This window comes from Amphibalanus amphitrite, unplaced genomic scaffold (genome assembly GCF_019059575.1).
Source record: "Amphibalanus amphitrite isolate SeventyFive unplaced genomic scaffold, NRLGWU_Aamphi_draft 000132F_arrow, whole genome shotgun sequence".
Taxonomy (NCBI): domain Eukaryota; kingdom Metazoa; phylum Arthropoda; class Thecostraca; order Balanomorpha; family Balanidae; genus Amphibalanus; species Amphibalanus amphitrite.
Window position 1 is genome coordinate 772,026 of NW_024881627.1, and position 23,818 is coordinate 795,843.

The 23,818-nt window shown below is 49.6% G+C and overlaps 3 protein-coding genes across 3 annotated transcripts; 2 read left to right on the forward strand and 1 right to left on the reverse strand.

Moving 5' to 3' along the window:
• Positions 1-668: 668 nt before the first annotated feature.
• LOC122382029 (C-type mannose receptor 2-like) lies at positions 669-3,879 on the forward strand. The gene is made up of 3 exons (XM_043366895.1): positions 669-860; positions 1,966-2,394; positions 3,194-3,879. The coding sequence occupies exons 1-3, from the start codon at positions 765-767 to the stop codon at positions 3,626-3,628; spliced, it is 960 nt and encodes a 319-aa protein (XP_043222830.1). The 5' UTR covers positions 669-764; the 3' UTR covers positions 3,629-3,879.
• A 3,101-nt stretch (positions 3,880-6,980) lies between these two features.
• On the reverse strand, positions 6,981-12,591 carry LOC122382042 (C-type mannose receptor 2-like). Its single transcript, XM_043366918.1, has 3 exons — positions 11,950-12,591; positions 11,120-11,548; positions 6,981-7,600 (listed from the first exon to the last, which is right to left on the reverse strand). Exons 1-3 carry the CDS (start codon positions 12,109-12,111, stop codon positions 7,163-7,165), a joined length of 1,029 nt encoding a protein of 342 aa, XP_043222853.1. The 5' UTR covers positions 12,112-12,591; the 3' UTR covers positions 6,981-7,162.
• A 2,350-nt stretch (positions 12,592-14,941) lies between these two features.
• Positions 14,942-18,688, forward strand: LOC122382008 (techylectin-5A-like). The gene is made up of 2 exons (XM_043366847.1): positions 14,942-14,966; positions 17,532-18,688. The coding sequence occupies exons 1-2, from the start codon at positions 14,942-14,944 to the stop codon at positions 18,686-18,688; spliced, it is 1,182 nt and encodes a 393-aa protein (XP_043222782.1).
• The last annotated feature ends 5,130 nt before the right edge of the window (positions 18,689-23,818 follow it).

A 23,818-nucleotide genomic window follows, 5' to 3' on the forward strand; every position in this document is an offset into this window, starting at 1 on the left:
AAAAACTTAGGGGGGTCGCATCAACCCCCCCCCCTGCCAGGGCGAGGGTTAATGATAGAGAAATAAAAAAGCTTTAAAAAATGTTACATTTTCCTTGTACTCAAGAACAACGACAATTTTTCATCGATTTCGGGCGCTAGGGGGGAGGAGGGATGGCAGCCTTTGTCCCAAATGATCCTCCCTAGATCCGCCAGTGAGATTTGTGTTTTGGGTCGGATCCCCATCCCAAAACGGTGGCGGAGCCGGTGTAAGCACCTTCCTCGGGTCACTTCATTCGGATGGCGGCCTCCCCCCCCCCCCCCGGGGGCCGCGCTACCACACACAAGCCTTCTCCCGTGACTGGGTGAGGTCGATCACCCTCTCAACTAGGACAGGCACGTGTTCACTCTGAAGGTTATTGAAGGGCACCCCGCACTAGAGTTAGTAACGCTAATATTTTGCTAAGCTCCGAGGTCGCATTCGCAAATATGCAACGGCTCAGGCACTTGAAGTTTGAACATATGTGCATGCAACGCTAAAAACGCCATCCCATTCCTCTTGTCTGCCCAAACGGCTGTACAAACCTTATAGCTCACGTATAACGGCAAACTACAGTTTGGCGACCTATTTTAGGGCAATTGTGACAACATGGCGAGACGCGGCACGCCGGATCTGTTTTTGCAGCAACGCTTCGACGTTCGGTTGGCGACGGGGGTATAAAATGGTCCCGCCGATCCACGGCACATCATCATCGTCCGCTGGTCGGTCATCGCTTCGTCGTCGCCATGGTTGTCGCTCGCGTTTCGCTGTTGGCCGCTGTCGGCCTGATCATGGGGCTGCAGTTAGCGGCACCGTCCACTGCTGCTCCCGCCAGCGGACAGGTAAGGCTTAACCCTCTCACACAAAGGGCAGCCCTCGTATAACAACCTTATGATTACAAATTCTACCAAGTTCTTGCTAGAGATGTCGCTTGAAAGCTCGTCCGCAGCATGCTTGTATTTAGGGCCCACTGCAGACTGCGTGGTAGGTATTGTTTTTTCGACAAAACCGATAATAGCCGTTTTCACGACGGCCATCTGGTAAACATTTGGTGAACATCTCGTGCAGATCAGGTGCAGATTTGGTCAAATCAGATTCAGTGTGTCTCTTAGTAGCTATCAGCTAGGGTTACACTAATTGCTTATATGCCTGCTTTGTCGTATTATCAGATATCATCATCGATTAAAACACTGAAATAAATTCATAAAATGAAGATATTTGCTGTAAAAGAGATGAGGTGCAAATTTGGTCAAATTAGGTGCACTCGCCGGATAGACTAGTAACTCAAAGGCTAGCCTATCGGTCGGTCAGATCTCATTGCATAAAGATGCGCCATGCTCCACTCCTTCGATTGGTTCTATCACTGAACGAAGTATACAACTAGTGTAACAACAAAATGCAAAAGTTTCCAATGCCTTTACCATTTATATCAATACGTCTATATAATAAAAATATCATGTAGGTACCATGGTAGATACTACATACGCATGTGCAGTAGGTCTACAAAATAAGTCCCCGCCGTATGCGGGTCACCAGTGGGCAGTGACGCCTGAGCGCTTCTCATGTGCCACCTGCCCGCATACGGAAAGGACTTATTTTGTAGACCGTCTTTAAGATAAATCAGGGGAATTTCTTCCATTCATTCATATAAAATATGTAACACATAAAATTGGCTTAACAAAGAGTAACATAAATGTGTACACAAGCCGATACACGCATTTTGTACGCATATCATATCAGTATAAGCATTAACAACAGGCAACGCAAGAGAGACCATATTTTCCTAAAAATATGTGAGTTATTGAACAGCCATCATAGTTCAAGGTATGGAATGATGATTTGATTCATTGTCGAGGATTTCCAACGAAGAGTGTTCTCTAAATGTGAAATCACCTACTGCGGTGTGTTTGCGATGACGGGGACCGGTGCGCTGTGCTCGTGTTTCAGGATTGTCCCACTGGGTGGGAGGGGCCGCACAGAGATATCTGCTACCGACTGAGTGAGGACGCTCGCAGCTGGACGGACGCCAAGGCCAACGGCTGTGAGGCGCTGAGCGGCGGCGCCTACCTGGCCTCCGTGACGTACGCCAACAAAGCGTTCCTGTCGAAGCAGGAGTCCATCGTCGGCTCGGACTACTACTGGGTGGGCCTGCGCTCCGGGGACGCCGAGTGGAACAGCGGCACGGCGGCTGCCGAGCCGGTGGATTACACCAACTGGGAGCTGGTGCGTCACTATGAGCCCAGCGGCTCCAGAATCACCAACGACGACTGTGTGATGGTGATGACGGCCCTCGCACCATACGAGGTCCAGCCGGCCGGCAGCTGGATGGACTGGGACTGCAACTACCAGACCCCGGCCATCTGCCAGGTCCAGCAGGTAAGGCGCCGTCGGCCGTTGCGACACACGATTACTGGACTGGAACTGCGACTATACTTCATACAGTATACATCTGTGGTATGCTTAGTCTTCGCTTTCAATTCAGCTGTGCACAACTCAAACTGCATTTCATGCATCCGACCAGATTTTAAATTGACTCTTCTTTTTCTCCTTTGACACCCAAAGTTCAAAGACATAACATATATAACACGAACGCAGTTTCACAAGTACCTACCGAGTTACCGACCTGCCACCCACGAAAATAATCTATGTGAGCCGTTGGCCCCCGCTCGCGCCGACTCGCACCCCGCCCGGCCCCCTTAGATCTGACCGTGGCGGGTGCATTCTGCTCTCACCGCTGTCTCATTTTGCTCTCACCACTGATCATCCCTGTCTCATTCTGCCCTCAGTCTCACCGCCATAGGCGGCGGAACGGGGAGGGCACCGGGGCACCGTGTCCCCCTTTGATTTTGACATTTAACATTAGCCTTATGGGCGATGCATGGAAAGAATGGGACCAAAAGTCGGCAGTGCCCCCCCCCCCCCCTAATTGAAGCAGTTCGGCCGCTTCTGCTCACCGCTGCTCACCCGCGGTCTCATTCTGCTCTCTTCGCTGCTCACCTTGTCTCACTCTGCTCTCACCGCTGCTCACCTTGTCTCAATCTGCTCTCACCGCTGATCACCCCTGTCTCATTCTGCTCTCATCGCAGTGTTCAACACTGTCTCAATCTGCTCTCACCGCTGCTCACCTTGTCTCACACTGCTCTCACCGCTCTTGAACCCTGTCTTTCAACCACAGAATTCGAACGGCTCCTGCTCCGATGGCTGGACAAGCGTTGGCTCCGACTGCTACGCCATGACAGAGGCTTTGAGTTTCTCGGAGGCCGAGCTGGCGTGCCCCACTAAGATGACGGGTGCCCGGCTGGCAGCAGTGTCCGACTACGACACGCTGTCTGCAGGTCTGGATATCGGCACGGCCGAATACCTGTGGATCGGCCTGCGCTCGACGCCTGCTGCCGACGGCGCCCTGCGCTGGCTAGCCAACGGCGAGGAGGTGAGCGACACCCCCTGGAAGTACGTCAAGTACGACGAGCCCGACAGTGAGATTGTGGGCGACGACGCCGACTGCGTGGCGGTGAACGGCCTGGAGGCAGCCGAGCTGTACAGGACGGGCGAGTGGGGCGACTACTACTGCAGCGCCGAGTTCAAGTACCTCTGCGCCCTCAAACTCTGAGAGCATCACACGCCGCAAACAATGGCCGTCGAGGAAAGGCGACAGTGTGTTGGAGCGCTTCTCTCGAGCAACTGCACTGCTCTGGGTAGCTAGTCGAGACATCATTTTGTGATAGGCTGGCTACCCCCGCCTACTGTATTCCCTGAGGAGTCTTATGATGTGTTTACATAGAGTGGGGTTTCATCACTTTGAGCGGTATTGCGGATTATCTTCTTGTGTTTTGGCTGACGAAAAATATACATGTGCGTAAGCATGAGAATTGAGTAATGAGTACTGCATAAGTTCAAGGATTTTACGCTCAAGCATTTGATGGTGGGCGGGTATTCCGAACTGCCGGATCCGCTGGGAACTTCACAAGCTTCAGCTCACACAAACAAGGGCTTAACCCGGCGGCTGCTGGGCCTCCACGCCACCCGCCGGCCGATAGGGGGGGGGGGCATAAAGTTGCTCTGCTAATACTTCAGCGACGATATCGTCACAACGCGGAGAGATAGAGAAGCGAAACTTTGCACACATCTTCCTGAATACCTAACAAAGGTGGTGTCCAAATTTGGTGTCGACTGTCGATCCCATTTGAATTGACATCACAGCGACGTCAGAAGTCAAATTATAGATTTGCGACTCCCAGTTTCCTCACGATATATCCGATATCCCGCGCGCCATTGAGGTCTGGCAGGTTCCACGTCCTGTTGGGGGGGAGGGGGGGGGGGGCAAAGGGCCCCCGTCGTATCTCCGGAACCAATAGCTGGATCGGAAAAATTCAAACGGCATTCGAAAGAGCTCATTGAGATGCACAAGAGAGCATATCAATGACCTTGATATTTGACCTGTGACGTCACAGGGAGGTCAAAAAGTTCAAATCAGTCCAATTTACAATGAAGAGACGTCGGTCATAAAAATGAAATCAAAGTTTCCAAAATGAGTCTGGATATGATGTATATGATAGATCTGGCATATGGATTAGTCACCTAAGTGGATGACGACCTGTGACGTCATAACAGAGGTCAGCCTCGACCAATTAGAAAACACTTTCGCGAATCGTTAGGAAAGGCATGTTAAAATTGTGAATATTCGGGTATTTATGAAGACATGTTATACCTATATAGTATATATGCAACCACAGAAACCTCCTCCACCATTTTTCTTGCACCTATGACGTCACACAAAGGTCAAATAAGGTAAAATTGAACCGGTTTACAACGAAAAAAAATCACGTAAAAGTGACTTTACTCACGTAAAGGAACGTATTCAGTCAAGAAGAGGTTGATACGTATCATAAGTATTACTCCTGACTGAATTTAAGCACAAATACCGAAAATATCGTGACGTCATAAGAACAGTCGCTACTTTCTCAGTCATTCAAATTCCCATATCTCTGGCAGATTTAGAGATATGTTGTCAATTTTTGGCATGTTTAAGGCCCGTAAGAGGTTCTCTTACACGTATTCCTGTTTTTTGAAAATTTTCCCAAAGTTCAAAAATATCCCAAGACATCTAAATTTTGAGTTACAAAATCCCTAGATCTAGGGATTTTTATATTTTGGAAATTTCGAGGTAGCTATTTTGCTTATCATGCTATTTTGTAGGTACCAATGGTTCAATTTCTGAGTCGCTAAGTTGAAATTCTGATTTTCTGCATCGCACCCTACGCTACTTTTACTAACTTCATTTCACCCTCAAATGGCTGGGCTAATGGTGCCTGATCCCTGACAACATGGTTGGCTCCCCTGTTCCATCCAATCCCTCCCCCACCCCTCCCCATGAACTTAGCGCTAAGTCGTTTTCGGCTGGCAATGCATCGTAGGCGTGGAAGCGTTAAAAAAGTGGAACGGTGCTACAGTCGTCTTAGAAATAAATGTTTGTTCATGCCTAGCCCAATCCTCAAAAGACAATTCGCGCTTAACCTTTGCACTTAGTTAATCCTTGCACTTAAAGGTGGAGGGGTCGAACAGATTCTCTGTCCTCGGTTTTTCGCAGCTAACTTAAGCAAAACGTGGTGGATCGCAGGGGCCGGGCTCTCTCATATAGGCAAGGAAGGCAGTGCCTACGTCATTCTTCGTCTTCCTCTTGTCTCCACTCTCCCTATACCTAGTGGCATTCGTTTGTTTGATGGCATAGTCTGGATAAGGGTCATTTTCTACACTTCAGAAAACGCTGAAAGTAAAGTAAATTGCCCAAATTTTTTTTCAAAAAAATACCACACCAGGCCAGTACATAGTCAGCAACTTGACGGGAACCCTTGCCTATTTGTGCCTACCTCGTCCTACTAAATTACCGACTGGTGCCCTTGCTGAGCCTATTGAGCCTTTTGGTAGAAAATAGCTACAAGGTCGGCACATCGACTGGGTGCTACCTTCTAACTCAAAGTAAACTTCCTAATGTGCTCATTTTTCATATAATGAAACACATTTTACCATACCAGTTTAACGCCTTTTGGGGCGACTAACGGAGCGAGCGAGAGGGTGGGCCTTGCACGTGCGAAAGGCGGTGTGCCGCGGTCTGGTAACCTGCCGCGGCGCGGCGCGGCGCGGCGGGGCGTAAGGAACCACGCGGCACTGCGGCTGCTTTGACGTCTCGTAACTCGTAAGAACTGTTTAGGCAAAATTCGGCAAAAAATTGAAAGTTGCCCCCGATGCAGAACATTTTGATATGCGTTTCATCGCGTACCACCGCATACCAAACTGTGTACGACGACAACAGTTCGCTGGTCAACTCTCTGAACCAAGAGACATTGGTAACATGTTTTACATTTTGTTCCAAAATTATGCATTTGGATGTCTTTTTTTTGAAAATTTTCGTGCATACCATCATCTTAATAAGTCACAGATAATGAAAACATATAGCAACTTTAATCCGCTGTTGGTAAACGAGTGAGCCGGCGTTTCATTGTAGTGTGTTTTTTCGCTATATCCGGGAAGCACGACGCTGGTCAGCGCAAGGCTGCACTTTGAGTTTTATGAGGCATAAGCAATCATTTGTTAAATGATTTAATGTCAGATTCGGATGCGCTGGACAATTCTACGTGGAATGGATAACAAAAAAGTGTGAATCGTTAAAAATGGCATACGACCCGACGGCGCGAGGGTACGAGGGCACAATTTTCCCTCCTCCCCGTACCTGATGTGCTAATTGCACGTGTTTATATTAAGCCTTTGTTTGTGTGAACTGAAGCTTTTAAGCTCTCAGTGTGTCGTGGAATTTTGAATGCATGACTTTTATTATGACTACAATCACCGAGGGAAAAAATGTCGAAAACCCTGAAGTAAATTAATCTCCTTTAACCGTCCACCATCACAAACTTCATGGCGTAAAATGCTTCAACGCTTGCGGTACTCATTACGCAACACTCATGCCCTGTGCACATGTATATTTTTCGTCGGTCTGAGCTCACGAAGATAACCCTCTATTCTATACCACTCAAAGTGATCAAACTCCACGCTTAACCACATAGCTACCTAGAGCAGTGCCCGAGACAAGCGCTCCAACACACTGTCGCCTTTCCTCGACGGCCATTGTTTGCGGCGTGTGATGCGCTCAGAGTTTGAGGGCGCAGAGGTACTTGTACTCCACGGTGCAGAAGTAGTCGGACCAGGCTCCCGCCTGGTACAGGTCGTCTGCCTCCAGGCCGTTTACCACCACGCAGTCGGCGTCCTCGAATCCCATCTGCTCGCTGTCAGGCTCGTCGTACTTGATGCACTTCCAGGGGGTGTCGCTCACCTCCTCGCCGTTGGCTAGCCAGCGCAGGGCGCCGTCAGCAGCAGGCGTCGAGCGCAGGCCGATCCACAGGTATTCGGCCGTGCCGATATCCAGACCTGCAGACAGCGTGTCGTAGTCGGACACTGCTGCCAGCCGGGCGTCCGCCATTTTAGTGGGGCACGCCACCTCGGCCTCCGAGAAACTCAAAGCCTCTGTCATGGCGTAGCAGTCGGAGCCAACGCTTGTCCAGCCATCGGAGCAGGAGCCGTCGGAGTTCTGTGGTTGAAAGACAGGGTTCAAGAGCGGTGAGAGCAGTGTGAGACAAGGTGAGCAGCGGCGAGAGCAGATTGAGACAGTGTTGAACACTGCGATGAGAGCAGAATGAGACAGGGGTGATCAGCGGTGAGAGCAGTGTGAGACAAGGTGAGCAGCGGTGAGAGCAGAATGAGACCGGGGTGAGCAGCGAAGAGAGAAGAATGAGAGTGTTGAACAGCGGTGAGAGCAGATTTGAGACAAGGTGAGCAGCGGTGAGAGCAGAATGAGACCGGGGTGAGCAGCGAAGAGAGCAGATTGAGACAGTGTTGAACACTGCGGTGAGAGCAGAATGAGACAGTGTTGAACACTGCGATGAGAGCAGTGTGAGACAAGGTGAGCAGGCAGCGGTGAGAGCAGAATGAGGCCGGGGTGAGCAGCGAAGAGAGCAGAATGAGACAGTGTTGAACAGCGATGAGAGCAGAATGCACCCGCCATCGGTCAGTTCTAAGGGAGCGGGGCGGGGTGCGAGTCCGCGCGGGCGGGTGCCGGGTGGGGTGGGGGTGAGGGGAGGGACTGCTTGCATTGTATAGACCCATGTGAAACAGCGTTCGTGATATATGTTATGGGTCTCTAGGTGTCAAATGAGAAAAGAAGAATCAGTTCTGTTACTGGTCGGATGCCTGAAAGGTAGTAGTGCCGCTCAGGGGTGTCGATTTTTCAAAATGGTTGGGGGTGCTCAACCCCTGCACCGGGTGAAAGATTGCAGCTTTGCCATGGGGCACAACCGTACAAGGCATGGTTGGGTATCACCATAAGGTACTGATAATCCCGGGATTTCCACTAATATTTCCCAAAGGTTAAACGTTCTTCAAAATCATTCTGCTCGTCCTAGTACTTGGCTACCTCATTACAATAAACATCTTTCCGAAAAAAGTCGTACATTTGCCGGCCGCTCGGCAGCGGCCCCGGCACCTCTGTAATAAGGTGACAGAAACCGATGATCGCGATTAGCACCGGTGCAGCAGCCCCTGCGGTCCACAGGGGCGGATATTGCGCGGGAGGCAACGGTATAGCTACGAGGCTCTGGCGTTAAAGGGACTATCCCACCTTTAACATGGGGTTTGAGTTGAGATAGCCAAGTTTGCGGCGAGGTTCAGAAACCACTATCTATCTAGGTTGCAACCCCCGCGGCCTCTTGGTGTTGAAGAAATTCGTTCCCTTCATTTGAAAATGGGCCTTGTACAAGGCCCTATCTTCAACATGGAGCGACCGTTAGTGTGACGTCACCTCGTTTAGTCATTCTGATTTAAATGGGTTTGTTCGTTGAAAAATCGCTTAAAACTTGGTCTGAACTTTGTTGTGGTGCCTACAGAGTAAAAAGAATCAGCTTTATGACAGTAATGTGGCCTGGGGAAGGAGGTAATTTTGGGCTGTGACGTCACATATTTGAAAGTTTGTGTTTGGAATATGGGAAGCCTAAGATGTTTGATGAAAAAATAAATGCCAGAACCGTGTTCCTGGTCATCCAATCTATAAAGTCGGGCACAATTTAACTGGTTTTAACAACATTTTAGAAGGTGGGATAGTCCCTTACGATCGATCACAATAATCGTTGAAAAAATGACAGGTGGTCGCATTTCGATATTTATGGGTTTACGATTTTCCTCAGTGGCGTAGCCAGGTGGGCCCGTGAGGCACATGCCCCCCCCCCCCCCCCCGCCATCAGGTTCAGGGGCCCATCGGGTTATTCCGGCCTGAGGGGCCCTGCGGCGCCAATTGGACGCTGAGGTTCCACGTTGGCTATATTTGGACTCAGAAGGGCCCCACAGGACTCGTAAGAACACCTCATGGGCCCACAAGTACCAAAATTATCTCCATAAGGGCCCCAAGCCAGCCTCTGAGGGCCACTTGCCGCCCTCTGGGGGTCTTAACCGGCGTATAGGGGGCCAGCTCTAGGAGCTGCACACCCGCCTGTAATGGCCCCACACCCATTTCTCTGAGGGCCCCTATAACGGCGACTAAGAGGGCCCTCACCGGCGCCCCTGAGCGCCACACCGGCGTCTCTGAGGGCCCCACACCCCTAACTCTGAGGCCCTACACCAATGCCTTTAAAAACCCTACATGGGCGGTTCTGAGGGCCCTTGTCAGTTACCAGCGACCCGGACGGCCCCACACAGGTGACTCGGAGGGTCCCAGCGGCGTGAGCGCACCATGCCAGTCTCTGAGAACCCCACAAGGCTCCTGAAGGCACCGGTGACCTCTTGATATCTTCTTGTCGGCCTATGAAGGGTCCGTTCCGTAACAGCAGTTCTGAGGGCCCCACGCGCGCCTGTGATGGCCCTAAAGCAGTGTCTCAGAGAGCCCCCACAACGGCGCCTGTGAAGTGTGAGGGCCGTCACCGGCGACTGTGAAGCCCCCACACCGGCGCCTCCAGTCCGAGGGCCCCACATTGCCATATCTGAGGGCCCCACCACTAGTGCCTCTTAAGGCCCTATATCGGTGGCTCTGAGGGCCCAACATCGTAGCTTCTGAAGGCCCCACAAGTGCGTATGTGACGGCCACCCTGCCACCGGTGACATTTGAAGGCCCCACACCGGCGACTCTGAGGGCCCCATCGGCGTCTGAGTCCGTTCCGGTCTCTAAAGACGACCCCACAGGGTTTCTGAAGGTACCACAGGCCTCTGATGGCCCTTTGCTGGCCTCTGAGGGCCCGTCGCCGGTCTCTGGAGCCCCCTGCCGGCTTGTAAAGAGTACGCGCCAGCAGCTCTAAGGGTCCGACACACGTGTACGACGGACCCACACCAGTGTCTTTGCAACTTAACGTCTTTTTTCGCCCTTCTTCTTAAAACTAACTTTTCTTTTCTTTACATCTTTATTTCATGCCTTGTAAATTGCGTAATTGTTTTATTTTTAGTAGTGAAATACTGCAGAACAATTATTTTCCTCAAGCAGAGTTAGTGGGAGTTATTGAGGGAAAAAATCATTGGGGGTGCCCGGAAAACCATTGTGGGTGCTCATTTGAGCATTGGGGGTGCTGCAGCACCCCCAAAGGTATACAAATCGACACCCATGGTGCCGCTGAATTGAAAGCGAAGACGAAACATACCACCTATGTTCTGTATGATATACTGCGAGTAGGTAGAACAAATCTTTTAAACATCTCGCCTATCGGCTCGACGCTTAACAGATCTTTTTCTACCTGCGAGCGGTTTAATCATTTTTATCCCAACCGTCGATATCTTTCAGGCGCTTAAGGTAAAAGATACATTTTATATAAAAATACGACATAGTTATATCAGAATTTTATTAATCGTCTAGACGTTTAACAAATCAGTTAAACGACATCTGATAATTTTCTCTCTTTGGACGTGAAGCAATCGTAAACACTGTCTACGATGCGGGATAAAACTATTTAGTACATGGAGGTCTATATTTGTGCATACAATGCTGTCATATATGGTTGTTGGTGCAGAACAAACAGGGTGAACAAGTATAGTAGCAGTTCCAGTCCAGTCATCATGTGTCGCCACGGCGCCTTACCTGCTGGACCTGGCAGATGGCCGGGGTCTGGTAGTTGCAGTCCCAGTCCACCCAGCTGCCGGCCGGCTGGAACTCGGCCGGCGCGCTGGCGGTCGTCATCATCACACAGTCGTCGTTGGTGATTCTGGAGCCGCTGGGCTCCTGGTGACGCATCACCTCCCAGTTGGTGTAATCCACCGGCTCGGCAGCCGCCGTGCCGCTGTTCCACTCGGCGTCCCCGGAGCGCAGGCCCACCCAGTAGTAGTCCGAGCCGATGATGGACTCCTGCTTCGACAGGAACGCTTTGTTGGCGTACGTCACGGAGGCCAGGTAGGCGCCGCCGCTCAGCGCCTCACAGCCGTTGGCCTTGGCGTCCGTCCAGCTGCGAGCGTCCTCACTCAGTCGGTAGCAGATATCTCTGTGCGGCCCCTCCCACCCAGTGGGACAATCCTGAAACACGAGCACAGCGCACCGGACCCCGTCATCGCAAACACACCGCAGTAGGTGATTTCACATTTAGAGAACACTCTTCGTTGGAAATCCTCGACAGTGAATCAAATCATGGTGCCTACACGATAGTTTAATTCCATGATAACACATAATAACGAACATCATCGGCGTCTCATTCAGCACAAGTCCCTTTTATGAGCGAACGGAAACCATCACTCGCGAGTCGCGGAAACACACATTCTCAGTGCTGTTCTGGCCTCGTAAGTGTATGTACAAGGCACAAGCACGCTGCGGACGAGCTTTCGATCGACAACTCTAGCATACTGGACCTATGGTAGAGTTTGTAACCATGAGGTTGTAATACGAAGGCTGCCCTTTGTGTGCGAGGGTTTAGGCCTTACCTGTCCGCTGGCGGGAGCAGCGGTGGATGGTGCTACCAGCTGCAGACCCATGATCAGGCCGACAGCGGCCAACAGCGAAACGCGAGCGACGACCATGGCGACGACGAATCGTGATGACTGACCAGCGGACGATGATGACGTGCCGTGGATCGGCGGGACCATTTTATACCCCCCGTCGCCAACCGAACATCGGAGCGCTGCTGCAAAAACAGATCCAGCGTGCCGCGTCTCGCCATGTGTTGTCACAATTGCCCTAAAATAGGTCGCCGAACTGTATTTTGCCGTCAAACGTGAGCTATAAGGTTTGTACAGCCGTTTGGGCAGACAAGAGGAATTGGATGGCGTTTTTAGCGTTGCATGTAGGTATGTTCAAGTGCCTGAGCTGATGTATACCTATCTGCGAATATGACCTCGCGGTGATCAGCAAAAAATAGCGTGACTATCTCTGGTCACTGGTGCCCTTCAATAAACTTCAGAGGGAACATGTGCCCGTCTTTTTGAGCACGTAATCGATCCCACCCAGTCAGGGGAGAATTTTTGGGTTTTACTGAGGTTGCGCGACCCCGGGGCCGGGGGGGGGGGGGGCACCGGACCAACTTCCGGATGAAGTGACCCAAGGGAGGATATGTGTATTGTGTACATATCAGTCGGGGAAGTTTGGTCAATCGTCGCCATTTTCTAGCACGTGCTATTTTTGGCATACATGTGCCAAAAAAGACGATTTTGGAAATATTGGCACTGATTTTGGAAAAGAAGTGCTGGAACCTGGTGCAAGAAGAGGAAACCAGCTTTATTATGGCCGTTTTTTGTATGGTAGTCCAACGTTTTTTTTTTTAAATAAATTTAGTCCGAACCTTTTGATGGGAAGGATTCACAAGGACAGAGCCACCGCTAAGCGAAGCTTGTTGCGATGACCCTGCCCTCTACCCCCCGATCGCGCAATTCCGATTCTATGGCAGAATTTAGAGTCCAAAGTTTTACGTGCGCACAAAGCCGCGCACGGCCGGTCCCCTCGCTGACTTCGCCTGGCTACGGCCTGCCACCAACCGCAACCATACCTGTCAGGAGGCCCATAAATGTCGAGCGCCCGTCGCGCTTCGAACCCGGACTGTTATAACCGGGAACGCGTGCTCTCACCACGCGGAGTCCAACGCTCTAACCAACTGAGCTACGGGACCGGCGTATACATTGACGTATACATTTTTATTTTTGTAGTCTGAAGTTGGAACGTAAAATTGAAGCATCTGAAAATGATCGATATTGTTCGAAAACATAATATTGAGGAAAAATTGATATGTTAACCCTCGCATGTGTGCGGCGTTTGCCAGCTTCTAATGTGTAGGGGGGTCGGTTTGACCCCCTCCCTTTGCCGTTTGTCCAAGTGGGTAAGAAAGTTTCAATCGGGACAGCTGGAACGGCGCCGTGGAAGTGGCGCACAGCTTTCAGCAAGAACTGAAGACAACATCAGGAACGCGGAGAGCTCCGTTCTGGAGAGTCCAAAACGGTCGATAAGGCACCGCGGTCAAGCTCTAGGCATATCAAGAAGCTCACTGCACAGAATTCTAAAGGAAGACCTGCGTCTGCACCCATACAGACTGCAGCTCTGCCAAAAGCTGACAATCTATGACCAGAAGAAACGAGTCAAGACGGCGAAATGGCTCACACAGCACCCAGCAGTGATGGACCGAGTATGGTTTTCGGATGAAGCCCATTTTTGGCTCAACGGACATGTGAACAGCCGGAATGATGTGCACTGGGCTTCAGAAAAGCCGGATGAGGTTCTGACAACTCCCCTACACTCGGAGAAGGTGACTGTGTGGATGGCGATGAGGAGAGGCGGAGGAACGATCGGCCCATTCTTCTTCGAAGATGAGAACGGCGATACTGTGACGGTGAACCAAGAGCGATACATGGCACAGGCACTGAGTCCGTTCTGGAAGGAGCTGGGCAAGAAGGCCGGAGCTGACCAACGGATGACGGACTGGTTCCAACAGGATGGTGCCAGTCCACACACCGCCAAGGCCTCGCTCCTGTGGCTCCAGAGGAAGTTCAACGGGCGTCTGATCAGTTTGAAAGCTGACGTGGAGTGGGCGCCGAACTCCCCTGACCTGAGCCCTCTCGACTTCTTCATGTGGGGCTACTTGAAGGCACGGGTGTACCAGAACAAGCCACTCAGTTCACGTGAACTCAAGACAGCGATCATGTCTGAAGTGAGACAGATTCCAGCTCAGATGATCGACGACGCAGTGACACACCTGGAGACCGTGCGACTTCCAATGGTGCTGCGGCGCAAGGGTAGTCACATCAAGCACCTCCTGTGAGGAGAGACGACTTCGGTGGAGTGACAAATGTGACATGGCTAGTTTTGCCATTTCGTCAGGAGAACAGTGGTGTGCATATCGAGTGTGTCGGATGACTAATATACGAGTTATTGACAATTTACTGGGTAAACTTTTCTGTGGGACGCATGGTAGTTATAGTTAATGGTAGGACCCGGTTGGACCCGTCTTTTCCAGGAAATTTCCAGGAACCGGTCTGGTTCTTTGGACCGGATCCTCGGGTCCACATTTTGCCACCTCTATTTCGGAGATAGGGGGGTCTGGAGAGCCCCCCCCCCCCAGTCACTCGCGCTAAGGAAAATACCCCAGTCATGCGCGGGTTAAGTACTTAGTGGTGAAAAGCAGACTTTATGGTTTTATAAGCGGGGGTTCCCCTGTGGACTGTAATTGCATGTATGTAGGTTATTTTTCATTTTAAGGCGTTAATGTCAGTCGTTACTAATAACCATGCAGTGTAGCCCACATGCACCTTGCAATTATTATACCATTGGCTTGTGTGCCGAGGAGCCACTGCGTCATAGGGAACTAGTCACACGCAACGGCGGCGCAGTGCACACAGGATGTGTTCCCGTCTCGCGGGGCGACGGCGCGCGCCTGGGGCACGCTGCACCCCTCGGCCCTCGCCGCGGCCGGCCGAGTGGTGCCACACCGCCATGGCGCGTCCCCGGCCGGAGCACGGTAAGTGAGCCTGTGGAAAGGCCGCCCCACACTGGAACTCGCATGCGGGTTGCGAGTTTGCGGGTTTTGAGTTTGCGGGCATAATACTAATTCACAGAGTGATTAGACCGTTCCCTTAAGTAACTCCATGAATGCAGTGAAGCCGGTAGGTACACCTTCAGAAACTTACATATAGTCGCAACACCAGCGCAACGAACCAAAATTCGATTTCAGCAAAAAACCCGCAAACCTCGCAGAACTCGCAGACCTCGCTGCGAGGAAAATCGAAAATTGACTCAAATTGAACTTTTGGAATGCGATGCAAGGTCGCTCGCAAGCTCAAAACATGCAGACTCGCTTGTTAGATGGTAGTGTGGGTCACTCAGCTTAGATTATATTATTTGATTTTGAAGAAACCGCAAAACCCAAAAACTCGCAACCCGCATGCGAGGTCCAGTGTGGGGCGGCCTGAACGGTACCTATATACTAGCCGTTTTCACGACGAACTATCCGGCGAATGCACCTGATTTGACCAAATCTGCACCTAATTTCTTTTACAGAAATATCTTCATTTTATGATTTTATTTGTGTTTTACCCTCCCCAGCACAGGCCATTTTGCGTCCTTCGACGGCACAAGGGGGGTTGGTACGACCCCCCCCCCTGATCGAGCTAGAGTTTCGCGGAAAAAACGAGCGTGTTGCCCGTCACAAGAGGAAGCCGATGATACCCAATTTTAAGGTCCTAGGTCCTCGGGTGACCTTTCAGGTCAGGTCAATGACCCGAAAACCGGGAAAATCGGGACCTGTTAGAAAGTCGCAAAGTGTGAATGCTATGTGGTTTTCCGGGGTGCTGATCACGAATATCGTGTTAGTTTTGATCAGAGATGATGTCTTTAAGCATTTAGACAAGGTCGGGTCAGGTCAGGTCAAGTCAACCGGTAGGGGTTGTGACGGGTTTTCGTAATACGTGTCAACCGCCTCTGACAGCCTCGTAACATGTTACGAAGGCACCAAAACTACTTCGTAAATGTTAAAATGGTTGCTAAATTCAAATTCAGCTCCAAAAACTAGCCTATAAACATGTAAAGCTCGAAAAAGTGAACCGAGGTCACCCGAGTTCACCAAAGGTCAATGATCTGACCTGACCTTCAGGTGACCTTGACACCCACCCTTATGTATGGGAGCAACATCAAATCACATGTTTGAACGTTTGAAACCACGAAAAGCTTGCAAACGCGCGGCTAATGCGAGCCGACATGCGCCGAATCGCGATTCCGGCCAAACATGGTCTCGGAAAAGAGGTCACAGGTCAAAGGTCATTTGGGTCAGGGTCATGAAATTTTCAAGGTAGGTGTAAAATTGATCAATGCGAGGGTACTGAAAGTTTCGTTGCGATCGGCCACTTTTTACGCGAGCTATTTGCGAAAAACCTTAGGGGGTTGCATCACCCCCCCCCCTGTGCCGGCGAGGGTTAAAGGAATCAAGACGTAACAAAAAAGTTTATACGTGATTCAACTTTGCCTATCAAATGGCTGTCTCGGTTTTTTGAAAATTTTGGATTTTGACCCAATTTTTTTCATTTTTTTTTCTCTAAAAACTGACTGTTATGGGTAAATAATTATAAAATCCACAATTTTGAGTGTATCGAAAAAACCGGAATATATGTCAGAGAAGTGGTCTATGTATGTGCACCTACATACCAAGTTTTAGAAGAATCGGTTCAAAAATGTGAGAGTTATTCAAAGTTTTATGACGTCACGACACACAAAATTTTTTGAAAAATGCTTTTTTTTAAGTTCTAGATCTCGTACGGAAACAACAATAGCATCATTCGATTTGCCGTGAAAAACTGCATCGGATAGACACCTTTTTAGGCCTTAACAACCAACAATTTGACCTCACTTGACCTGACCTTGGCCTGACCTCGACCTGAAATTCATCCAGAGGTGGTCCATATCACTTATTGAGTGTGCCCATTGAATTCTATGAATAAAATGACCCATAAAACATGTGTCGCACATGCCCTTTTCTATATTTTGTTTTTGGTGACCTGACCTGACCTGACCTTGACCTTGACCTTGATATTGTATGCAGCGAATATTGTCTTGGTAGCCTAAGAACACGTTTTGGGCAATTAGTCTCAGTCCATTCTTCGGCAACTACGGTACAAGGCCGATACTGTAAAAACTTGCTTTTTGTACCCTTGACCTGACCTTGACCTGACCTCTTACCTACTTAAGCAAAAAAATTGGCTCTTAAGATCAGCCTTGTTGAGAGCTTTCGATTGCCGTTTTCCCCGTCTTTCTACAACCATCGGTTCGGAAGTTAGACCGGGGGGGGGGGGGCAGAATCTGCCCCTCCGCAGGGCGCGTATGGCTGAATAGCCCAGCGGAGCGCGGGTTAAAAACGATATTTTCTAACGCATTTTTTAAGCTGCAAACTCGGTAAAATTTGGGTCTCAGATCTATAACAATGTTGTTATAGATCAATGTTGTTATGATTATGTGCAACATAATCATAACAACATTGATTAACAATGTTGTTATGATTATCTATAACAATGTTGTTTCCGTGCTATAATTTCAGGCGTCAGCCGTGTGAAGCACGTGAAGCGTGTGCTGCTTCTGCTGCTAGCAGCGGGGCAGTGGGTGGTGCCGGCTGCTGGTGGCGGCCTGACGCCGGCCGACGTCACAGCCAGATGGGCGCAGCGGCTGCACTTTTGGCGGCTGACGGACGTGGCCTGGCCGCTGGATGAGGCTGCCGTCTACCTGGCGCCGGCCGCTGCTGACGACTGTCACTGCCGTAACCTGTGTCTGGCCGACGACCGCTGCGTCGCCGTCGACTATCGCCTGACCGACACCGGGCCGCTCTGCCGCCTGGCCAGTCGTCGCGGCAACGCGACCGGTGCACCGGCCGATGGCAGCGCCGTCTTCACCGCCGTCCGCGCCGGGCTGGCCGCGTTCGGCGAGCACTGCCTCTCGGACGGGGAGTGCGGCTGGGACGTGGTGGCCGGCCGCTGTCTGGCCGGCGTGTGCGCCTGCTCCGGGGACCGCCTGGGCGACCAGTGCGTGGTGTCCGACTGCCACCAGCTGCTGGCCTCTCCGGCCGGCGTGGCGCCCAGCGGCGAGTACTGGGTGCAGCTGGCGCCCGGCGAGTCGCCGCTGGCGCTCTTCTGCGACATGGAGACGGACGGCGGCGGCTGGACCGTGTTCCAGCGGCGACAGAACGACACCGAGCAGCTCGACTTTTACCGCGACTGGCAGCAGTACCGCGACGGATTCGGCAACGTCACCGGCCAGTTCTGGCTGGGCAACGAGCTGCTGCACCGGCTGACGGCGCGCCGACCTCAGCAGCTGCGCATCGACCTTTTCAGCTTCGAGGACGAGCACCGGTTCGCCCAGTACCAGTCGGTGACGCTGGCCGGAGAGGACGACTTCTATCGGATTCAAGTGAGCACCTACAGCGGCAACGCTGGCGGCTCATTCGGATCGTGCAGCGGACAGCAGTTCAGCACGAAGGACGCCGATCACGACACCTACAGCGGCTCGTGCGCCAATATGTACCGCGGCGGCTGGTGGTACAGCTCGTGTCACGGCTCCAACCTCAACGGCCTCTACCTGTGGGGTCCGACCGAGCTGTACGCCCGCGGAGTGGTGTTCTCCGGCTGGCTGGGCCACTACTACTCGCTCAAACACACCGAAATGAAAATTCGGCCCACAGACGTCAGCACCAGCACCATGTAGACTAGACTAGACATTGGACTAGATTAGAAGCTAGACTAGACATGTAGACTAGACTACTATGGACGTCAAACCCCTTGAGACCCCACTTTTTTGCGATAATTTTTAAATGCGTGAACTCTCGCTGACGATATTCTGGCAATGTGTGTTACAGAACCTGCCGAAATTTTTATTACTAAGGTATTTTGACGCCAAACGATTATGAAAGGTACTTCTCATTCACTCGTAACGCTAAGGTCAATTCAGGCCCGGGCAGAGGCTTGTGTTCGGCCGTACTCGAGCCCCGCCACCAGCGCCATCTGCTCTTAATGTCATCTACCAGCGCCTGCTACCGCTACCAGCTACCGCCCACCATCAAGCCTGGATGGAGCGCGAGACGCGAGTGGCCGGTCGCCGGGCAAGGAGCGCCGGAGGGGTAGGGCGGAGCTCAGCGCTGACGTCATTACGTGGCCCCGCCCCATGAGCGCGTAGCCTCTACCCAAACAGCAGATTCGTTCCGTGAAATTTAACATTACGAGTGAATGAGAAGTACCTTTCATAATTGTTTGGCGTCAAAATACCTTTGTAATAAAAGTTTCGGCAGGTTCTGAAACACACATTGCCAGAATGTCGTCAACGAGAGTTAACGCATTTAAAAATTATCGCAAAAAAGTGGGGTCTCAAGGGGTTTGACGTCCATAGTAGTAGACTGGACACGTAGACTAGACAGTATACACGTCGCACAGAGACCCGACACGAATATGCACTCAGCGGAGATTCACATCTGTACGGCTAAATGATAGACAATAGCCGTCTTCACGACAGCCACCTGTTACACATTTGGTATAGATTAGGAGCAGATTTGGTGCAGATTCGGTCAAATTAGTTCCGGCGTGTTCCTTAAAAGTTATGACTGGGGGCTCTACAGAGCCCCCCTCCCGTTTTTCGGCAATATCTTCTAAACCGTTTGACGGATCAAGACGAAACTTGCGGTACCCTCCGCGGCATCAATTTGACATCTTGTGGTAAAATTTCAACTTTCTAGCTATCATAGTTTGGCCGGAAATGACGTCAGAATGACGTCATGTCGGCCGATTTTGATGCAAATTATTAAATTACGGTTAACGCTCTCAAGAGCTTAGTGTTAAAGCTAGATCCAATTTCTTTGCATCAGTGGACTACCAATACACCTAGCTATCAAACTGCTGTCTCGAATTTTCAAAATTTTGAAAATTTTGAAAATATGTTTTTATAATTACCTACAAAAATATTTTTTTTTCAAAAAGTTTTCAATTTTTCGCAAAAAAAGGAGTATATGTGATAGAACCCACACTGATGAACTACTGTAGCAAGTTTTAGCCCAATATCTTTAAAATAGCCAAGTTATTTGCATTATTGTCAAAATTTTACAATTATATATTTTTCAAAACCATTTTTTCAGTACGTTTTTTGACATCCTACAGTAATGTTAATGGCATCATCGTGTTCCTGAGCGAGCTCAAACTGCATCTGATAGACACCTTTTTTGTTTGAAAAAATTTCATTTTCAAAATTTGACCTTTTCTGACCTGAAAGTGACCTGACTTCCGGTAAATTCAGCTGAAAATGACCTCAAATGACACAGACGACATTGTTTTCTAATTCACGAGTAAAATGGTCCATAAAACATGCGTCACGTGACTGATGCATGATGTACAATTTTCGTGACCTATGATGACCTGGCCTTGACCTGAAAAAAAATTGAAGTAAAAGTTTGGTACCCTCAGGGTATATAAGGCATATATCAAGGAGTGCGTAAACCAAAAATGAGCCTGGTCAGACTTGTCAGCCGGCGGTCAGAGCCTAAATTGTGAACAAGCAAAAATACCGATAATTTTTACTTTGACCTGACCTGTGACGTCATCGGTGACCTCGAGGTCAATGAAAATAGGATTTGCTCTACAGTTTTTCCAGGGCTATTAGACACCGTTTGAATTTTGACGATCAGTCCAGAAGTTACGGAGATAGGAGGGGGGGGGGGCTCTGAAGAGCCCCCTCAGTCACTCCCGTTATGGAAAATACCCCAGTCATGCGCGGGTTTCCAGTTGGGGTTGCACAGCAGCTTATATGCCTCATTTTTCAAATTATAAGACATTATTTTCTATTTAAACACTGAAATAGCTTCATGCCGAAGATATTTGTCGCAAAAAAGTTTTGGTGTAGATTTGGTGCAAATTAGGAGCATCACCAGATAGCCCGTCGTGAAAACGGCCTTACATTTTCAACAGCATGCCTATTTACACTTGTAAGTTGTAATGCTCGAATGTGTCATAGCAAGATCACAAGAATGATTCGACATCGACCAAAATAAATGTGATGGTGTGATGAAACATATTAGAAGCGGTACGTTAAAAAATGTATAAGAGCTAGATATTGATTGTCATGAAAATGTCACTTTTCAAAATGAACGCTACCTGTGTGATCAAGGGGGCTGGGATAGCGACTGGATAAATTCTCTTATCAGTGCGCTTAGTGTAAGACTTCGACACCTGTGACAACTGTGATTACTCAGCGGGTAATAATGAGCCTAAGGCTAGCATACGCACAATAGCGACGCGTATGCTAGCTATGCATTATTATTTTATATTATTATATTAAATTATATTGCGGATGCCACTGTTTGGCTTAATTTGTACCATTACTGGCAGTTCAGTACCGGGAAACAGTAACTTTTTCGTTATATGCATCAACCGGATGTAGATTTACCATGATAGACTGCTTGACTGGGGCCGCTGTATTTCACCCCGCTAGATTTTATGCATCATGCTGCTTTCCCACATCCGGAATTACGTTAAACGTGGAAGACGTAAGTTTTGTAGCGCATGCTTTGAAATATACACAAAATAACTGCAAATCATTTACGGATTGTTTCACCCGTATCCGCGAAAGGCTATGTCTCATGCAAATTTTGCTTAGCTTCTACACATGGTATAGGTATGGCCCTTGTTCAGCTTACTCGTAAGCGCGGGCAGGAGTTAATAGCCGTTTTCACGACGGCCATCTGGTACACATTTGGTGCACATCTGGTGCAGATTAGGTGCAGATTTGGTCAAATCAGGTTCAGTGTGCCTCTTAGTAGCTATCAGCTAGGGTTGTATTAATTGCTTATATGCCTGCTTTGTCATATTATCAGAGTGCATAATCGATTAAAACACTGAAATAAATTCAAAAAATGAAGATAATTGCTGTAAAAAAGATTAGGTGCAGATCTGGTCAAATCAGGTGCACTCGCCGGATAGCCCGTCGTGAAAACGGCTAATATGTACTTTATGCATAGATCACCAGACCGGTAGGTACCTATATATCATTGCTCGGGTGTAAGTCTATAGTCTCGATGGCTTCGATTGCTGGGACATTTTACCCTCCCTAATGCCTTACTACAGTATGGGGCATGCCCATACGGCATACATATGTACCTAATGGGCACATATTGTTCATTCTGTTGGTAAGTTTATGAATTATTAACACTGTTACAACAGCGCCGTGTTACAATTGACCCCGCTCTCCCCTACAGCGCAGTTAGATTAGCTCCCACAACGTCATCTATTGCATATTTGACGACATCGCCATGCCTAGCTATAAACTGAAGACATGCCTTCCTGACTAATTCATATCACACGTGTATTATGTACGGTACGTACAGCCCACCGCTAAAGTAATGTGTGGTTTTACCAATCTCAACGGATGGCTTTGGCCGACGATTTTTAAATGCGGACTGATTGAAAAGAAGACGTCAATAGATAAAGTTGTAGCTGCAAGGGTGAAGATACATGTAAGCTACATTTAAAGTCTCGTTGCAGTCTGGCTGATCGTTCCTAGGCTTCAGAAGCAGAACATACCCATGACTGAAACCACACATTACTTCTGCTGTGGACTGTACCTAGCTGGGATATGTACCGGTGTCCGGTACCAGCTCTCAGAGGGGTACCGGTACCAGCTGAGCTGAACCTATCCAAAAGCAAATACCAGGCTTTTACCCTTTCTTCTGTACCTAGGTACTGCGTTCCCAGTAATAAGTACACAGGGTGTCCCAAAATTAATGTCACACCCTCCCACAACCTTTATTTTGCCTTCTACGGCGCAATATCAATATACTTTCACTGGCACTGGCTCCCAGAGAATATTGGATATGATTCTAGTCACGTGACCCTCGAATTTTTGTGACCCTGACCGGTCAAGGGGTGTACGGAGGTCATTTCCGGGGCAGTACCCAGCGGGCGCGGACCAGGTGTCCAGGATGGCAAAATTGCAGAGCAAATCGTCCCGCAGTGGGGCAGTCGACATGGTTGCCGGCAAAATGACCCACGGCCAGGTCGCCGAGGCACTGGGCAGGCGCGTAACCACCACTGGGGACACTGGGGACCGGTCCCCAGTAACTTTTGGGTTACTGGGGACCGTCCCCAGTAAAACTGACGACCTCAATTTGCTACAATAGCGAAATATTGTCTCTAAATCGACGTGAGGAGTAATATGTAGTCAACGTAAGACAAAACTATGGATGTTTTGTTTACCCAGCGCCCGGGTGGGCCTCTCAGCCAGCTTCGCCATGGTGTGGGCTTTTTGGCCACACCATGTTATCTCGGAAAGTAAGCAAGCTAGAAAGACGAGGTAAAAAGCAACAGATAACTCGCTACAGTATCTTTCAGAATTACCTACATCATTTTTTTATCAGGTCCGCTGAGGTCACTACAGGTTACCACTTGTAAAATTTTCACGAAATTGTATTCCCAATTTTGACAACTTTTCACAAATACTCGCATAAGTCAGGAACCAATAGAGCTGCAATGCCGCGGGAAAGCCCATTCGATAGCGCTTTCAAAGGCCTTTCTGAGAAATGCTCTCAGATTTGACCTAAGATCAACGTTTTAGCTTCCAGGCTGACGTTTTTGCGGAAAAGGTTTTTGCATCATAGCTTTGGACTTAAAGCTTGTATGACGCTGATTTTACCGGCATCGCGTTTGTCTCGCCGAGACGCGTTGAATGAACTATAAGTTGACCTGAAAAGGTCAACTTCAAAATTTAACCCCTGTTCCAGATCACGGAAAAGGTCATGTTGCATGTCATTTGATTGGCATTGTTGAGCTGAACACATTCATACTGTTTCAGCGCTCTAGC

Coding starts and splice junctions, on each gene's coding strand:
- LOC122382029 (XM_043366895.1), top strand. CDS start 765: ATGGTTGTCGCTCGCGTTTCGCTGTTGGCCGCTGTCGGCCTGATCATG. Junction 861..1,965: donor CTGCTCCCGCCAGCGGACAG/GTAAGGCTTAAC, acceptor CTCGTGTTTCAG/GATTGTCCCACTGGGTGGGA. Junction 2,395..3,193: donor CCATCTGCCAGGTCCAGCAG/GTAAGGCGCCGT, acceptor TTTCAACCACAG/AATTCGAACGGCTCCTGCTC.
- LOC122382042 (XM_043366918.1), bottom strand. CDS start 12,111: ATGGTCCCGCCGATCCACGGCACGTCATCATCGTCCGCTGGTCAGTCA. Junction 11,549..11,949: donor CTGCTCCCGCCAGCGGACAG/GTAAGGCCTAAA, acceptor CTCGTGTTTCAG/GATTGTCCCACTGGGTGGGA. Junction 7,601..11,119: donor CCATCTGCCAGGTCCAGCAG/GTAAGGCGCCGT, acceptor TTTCAACCACAG/AACTCCGACGGCTCCTGCTC.
- LOC122382008 (XM_043366847.1), top strand. CDS start 14,942: ATGGCGCGTCCCCGGCCGGAGCACG. Junction 14,967..17,531: donor GCGTCCCCGGCCGGAGCACG/GTAAGTGAGCCT, acceptor CTATAATTTCAG/GCGTCAGCCGTGTGAAGCAC.